The sequence below is a fragment of the Coenobita brevimanus genome, chromosome 45, assembly GCF_032717465.1.
Source record: "Coenobita brevimanus isolate Jiangsu-jjx chromosome 45, ASM3271746v2, whole genome shotgun sequence".
Taxonomy (NCBI): domain Eukaryota; kingdom Metazoa; phylum Arthropoda; class Malacostraca; order Decapoda; family Coenobitidae; genus Coenobita; species Coenobita brevimanus.
The window spans coordinates 39,487,968-39,493,651 of record NC_136998.1 but is presented as its reverse complement, the minus strand read 5'-3'; the positions used below and the strand labels follow the sequence as shown (position 1 = coordinate 39,493,651).

At 44.8% G+C, this 5,684-nt stretch overlaps 1 protein-coding gene across 1 annotated transcript in view; it reads right to left on the bottom strand.

Annotated features, from left to right (window-relative positions):
- The window catches only part of nau (myogenic-determination protein nautilus), a 68,085-nt gene extending 62,857 nt beyond the window's left edge, over positions 1-5,228 (bottom strand). The window contains exon 1 of the mRNA XM_080271234.1: positions 4,821-5,228. Within this exon, the coding sequence (XP_080127360.1) occupies positions 4,821-5,228 (408 nt within the window). The remainder of the gene's footprint in view (positions 1-4,820) is intronic.
- Between the last annotated feature and the right edge of the window lie 456 nt (positions 5,229-5,684).

The following is a 5,684-nucleotide window of genomic DNA, read 5'->3' as shown; positions in this document are numbered from 1 at the left end:
ACTACTACTACAACTATACTACTACAGCTACCACCACCACCACCACCATCCCGCCTCATTTATCACACCTGTTTAGATAACATCCTTACTTTTGCGAACGATTTTAACTCAGCATAGGATAGAATTTTATACACTGATAGAGGTTAATGAAGGCCGTATCTAACCCCACCAGTTCCAAAGAGTCTCTGAGCTGAATAAAATCGTCTGGAGGCAGCAAGATCGGATAAAAATAAAGCGGTAAAAAAAGAATCACATTACGGGGGTGAAGTGGCTAATCCCTTCATTCCAGCGGGCTTTACTTTTGTCCTTTTAATTTATCCTCGTTACCACAAGACAGTTTTATTCAGCAGACAGTAGAAGAGAATTTATTTATAAGGAGAGTATGTTTTCACCCCTGTTTGTGTGGTTGTCAGTTTGTTAGTTTGTTACCAGGATTACTAAAAAACTTAAAGAGAGATGTGACCCAGATTTGGTGGGTAGATAGCCCATGTCCCGGGGAACAATCGATTAACTTTTGGGACCGATCCGGATGGTATTACAGATTCTGGATCCGGAAAACATTTTTGTGTGAAACCCTAATCAGTAATAAGAAAACCTAACCCATTGTGAAGGGTGGTTTGGAAATTACGTTGCCCTTGTCGGAGAGATGCGCTCCACTGAGTGCCCCTCTAGTTTATTTATTTATTGAGAGGGGATGTTGATAAAGGCCCAGTCTAACCCCTCTATATTTTATTCTCGCCACATCAGGACGATTTTATTCAGTTGAAGGAGATCTCTTGCTAAAACGAGGTATATGCCATAAGGAAGGTGAAAACATTGGCGTTGCTCATTCTTGTATAGCATTATCACAAATTGCGTTCAGGAACAGAAATCTCTCTCTCTCTCTCTCTCTCTCTCTCTCTCTCTCTCTCTCTCTCTCTCTCACACACACACACACACACACACACACACACACACACACACACACACACACACACACACACACACACACACACACACACACACACACACACACACACACACACACACACACACCGCGTACGTACTGAACAGACATCGTAAATAAGCAACGTACGATTTAGAAGACTGTCCATCTTTTCACAAGGATTAAGACTGCTTATTATTTACCCTTTTTCACGGCTAAACTGATTCACAACATTGTTCAGGAATCATTCTAATTACTTGATAATATGTCACATCCATTCTTCATACGGTAGTTATCCATTTAAACCCATTTTTGCCGATACCCCCCAAAAAAAGAAAGAAAAAAATTATCCATGTCAATGTTCTCAACTTCCTTGTCACCAAAAACTCATAAGCTGCCAATGCACAGAGGACGGTACAGTCATTTTCTTCACGTAATTAATATTGGTATGTAGGGTATAACAGGGAAGACAGGTTGCTGGATCCTTGAAAGCAATGATAAGAAACAAGGAAGTGAGCACGGAGGTGAAAAAGCTACTAGGCTACGTGACAGTATTGTGATACCAACTCTAACGTATGGAAGTGAAGTTTGGACCTTCTTTGAGGGACACAAGAGTGAGAGCAGTAGAAATGAGTTATTTGAGAGGAGCATGTGGAGTCACATGGAGAGACAGACTGCCAAATAAGGAAGTGAAGGAGCGTTTTGGTGTGGATGTGGATGTGATAGAAAGCGTTAGGAGAAATACATTGTGGTGGTTTGGCCATGTGGAGAGGATAGAGAGTGAGAAACTAACGAGGAGAGTATATGCGAGAGAGGTGGAGCGGGGGTGAAAGTTAGGGGGAGGCCGAGGATGAGATGGATGGATGGAGAGGTATATGAGAGAGGGGGGCGTGAGCTGGGAGCAGGGCAGTGAAATGGCGGGGAACAGGGTGATATGGAGGCGATTTGTTTGTGGCTACCCCTTACGGGATTATGGCGTCAGGCAATAGATAGATAGATAGATAGATGTATTTTTGCAGGGAGGAAAAGAGATAGCCTGTAGGTAGAAGGACACTGGCTATCATCAGCATTTCACTCTCATGGTAATATAATCCGGAATAAAACTGCGTCTCGTTCACATTTATGGCATGTCCGTCACCTACCTTCCTGACGCATAGCAAAGAGAAGCATCTACGAGTATGGGCAGAGAAATTATCCTAAGTGTCTCGCAGCTTAGGAAAATTAGCCAGTAGAGGAAAGCGAGAAGTAGAAGAGGTGAAATGTTAGGGCAGACAGACGTGCCAAGCCTCTCTCAGCTTAGGAATATTAAATAGCAGGGGAATTTGAGAAGAGGTGAAATATTAGGGAAGAGAAACATAGCAAGCCATCCTCAGCTTAAGAATATTAGCCAGCAGAGAAAAGTGTAAAGAGGTGAAATATTAGGGCAAAGAAACATACCAAAATTTCTCAGCTTTGGAGTACTAGGCGGCGGAGGAAAGTGAGAAGCAGAAGACGTGAAATATAAAGGCAAACAAACATGCCAAACCTCTTTCAGCTCAGTAATAATTATTAAGTAGCCGAGGAATTGTTCAATCTGTATTTGGATGGTGTTATAAAAGAGATACAAGGTAGGGCAGTGGATGTTGGAGCGGCCCTAATGAGAGAGGACAGTGTCTGGAAACTCCCCGTACTGCATAATTATGATACTGTATTGTTAAGTGAAGACGAAGGAGAACTGCAAGGCTTGGTGAATGAGTTTAGGAGCGTGTGCAAGAAACGGAATCTAAAGGTGAATATAGGGATGAGTAAAGTTATGGTCTTTGAGAGAAATGAAGTCACTGAATGTATAGTGAGGTTGGTTGAGGAGGAAGTGGAAAATTTAAGTGCGTTTAAGTACTTGGGTAGTGTGATGAATAAGGATGGAAGTTTGGCGGGTGAAGTGCTTGAAAGGGTACAACAGGGAAGAAAGGTTGCTAGTTTTTTTAAAGCAGTGATAAGGAACAGGGAAGTGAGCATGGAAGTAAAAAAGTCGTTGCATGACAGTATTGTGATACCAGCTCTATTGTATGGAAGTGAAGCTTGGACCTTGTTTGAAGGACACAAGTCAAGAATGAGAGCAGTAGATATGAGTTATCTGAGAGGAGCATATGGAGTTACGTGGAGAGACAGACTGACAAATGAGGAAATAAAAGAGCGCTGTGGTGTGGATGTGGATGCGATAGAAAGCGTTAGGAGAAATACACTGAGGTGGTTTGGCCATGGGAAGAGGATGGAGAGCGAGAGACTAACGAGGAGAGTGCGAGTGAGGTGGAGGGGGGGAAGAGTTAGGGGGAGGCCGAGGATGAGATGAAAGGACGGAGTGGAGAGGTATATGAGAGAGGGGGTTGTGAGTTGGGAGCAAAGCAGTGAAGTGGCAATGGACAGGGCGACATGGAGGCGATTTGTTTGTGGCCACTCCTTACGGGATTGAGGCGTCTGCCAATAGATAAATAGATCGATTGGAATTTGAGGAGAGGTGAGATATTACGGCAGAGAAACATAGCAAGCCGCTCTTGGTTAAGGAATATTAGCCAGCGGAGGGGAATGAGAAGTAGAAGAGGTGGAATATTAGGGCAAAGAAACACCCCAGACCTCTCGCAGCTTAGGAATATTTAGTTGCAGAGGGATTGAGAAGAGGAGAATATTAGGGCAGAGAAACATAGCAAGCCTCTCTTGGCTAAGGAATTGTAACCAGCGGAGGAAAGTGAGAAGAAGAGGAAGAAGAGGTGAAATAGGGCACAGAGACGTACCAAGCCTGTCTCAGCTTAAGAGTATTAGCCAGCAGAGGAAAGTGAGAAGCAGAAGAGGTGAAATATTAAGGCAGAGAAACTTACCAAGCCTCTCTTGGCTGAAGAATATTAGCCAGCAGAGGAAAGTGAGTGGGAGAAGAGGTGAAATATTACGGCTGGGAAACATACCAAGCCTGTCTCAGCTTAAGAATATTAGCCAGCAGAGGAAAGTGAGTTGGAGAAGTGAAATATTACGGTAGAGAAACATACCAAGCCTCTACCAGCTTAGGAATATTAACCAGCAGAGGAAAATGAGAGGCAGAAGAGGTGAAACACGAGGAGAACTTTTGCCCCCAACTGTTAGGGGTTAAGAGGAAGCATTTGGCGTCATATGATTTAATTTAAAGAGAGTAAATATTTAGTACACTTTTTTCTTGCCCTTCATAAAAACTAATTTAATCTTCTTTGCGTAGTATTTTTTTTTATGATGATGAGAAAAGGAAAACAAGAAAAGCGAATATTTTTTCCCCTAGTTACAACAGGGATTTATTATTTTTTATTTTTCATTTAGCACCCTCTCTTTGGCGATGCGTTTCATAGTCTGCTATTGTTACCACCCGTCGATTATTTGCAATTTTTGTGAGACTTTTCAAACTGAGGAATTTAGACACAGCCTTCATTATACCCTCACATTATTATACTCATTTTACTTGGCCCAGATTTTAGTCTTTTACGGATTTTCGTCCTTTTGCCGCTTATTTCACGTAGCTCAGTGGCAATAGATAAAAAAATAGATAATAATACATTCTTACGGCTCTACATCCTTTCCAGAGCACTTCTTCGTGACTAGCAACATCTTCTAGCTTTAACTTATTGCTACAACTCAGCCTTGAAGATGGAGAGGTACCATTTTTAAGCCAAGTCATAGTAAAAAGAATATAATAAATATATATATATATATATATATATATATATATATATATATATATATAATATAATAAATATATATATATATATTTTTTTTATAAGTAGAATAAATTGGCCAGGAAATCGCAAGAATAAACAAAGAAATTTAGTCACCGGTGTGAAAGGATTAAAGTCAATATGGCGTCATACTGAATTGCCGACAGCGTCTATGGGCGTCTCACCTTGCGTAGTCTGCGTCGCTCGCGCATGGTCGCTGCTTTCCGCCTGTCCACCGTCACGCTCTTCCTCTTGCACGCCTTGCACGCCCACAGGAGGCAGGTTCGGGCGTGGGCGTGGCCAGGTACGTGCGTAGAGGGCGCCAAAACGTGCGGTACGTGCGCATCGTCGTCGTCCAAAAAATTATCGTCCTCGCTCTTCACGTCCAGCGGATCGGGACTTGTCATGAAAGGGTCGGCTAGATCGGCGGAGGAGGGTCGCGCATGGTCGTGGGTGGGGTCGTAGGGCATGTGAGCGCGGGTGTGGGCGTGGGCGTGGGCGTAGGTGGGTGAGGCCGAATGTGGGCGTGCCTCCGGGGACACACTGCCGGAGTACCGAGGGTCGTAGCGGCAGGCACGGAGCTCTGGCATCATGGTGGTGCTGGACGACCCCCACTGCTGACCTGGCTTGCTTTGGTGACCCTGTTGACTCTGCCCTTCTTCCTAACTGCCTGCTGATCCCCCAGCTTGTTAACTACTGCATTTGCCTTGCTTGCTGACCCTGCCCTCCTATCTGGTTGCTCTGTCCTCCTTGCCTGCTGACACTGCCCTTCCTGGTGACCCTACCTTGCTGAGCCTACACACAGACTCTCGCCTCGTCGCTTGCTGACCCTGCACTCCTCGCCTGCCTACTCTCTTGCCTCCCGACCCCGCACTTCTTGCTGACTCTGTCCCCTGACCTCGCCTTCCTTACGGACCGGACTCCCAGACCCTGACGCTCCAGTGACCCCTCTGAAGTGTGACGCCGCTGGGTCACTCCTGCGGTCTCTAACTGCCTGCTGGGGGCGAGGTCATGGCGGCTGTGGCACTAAGCGGGTCAGGTCGGGTTAG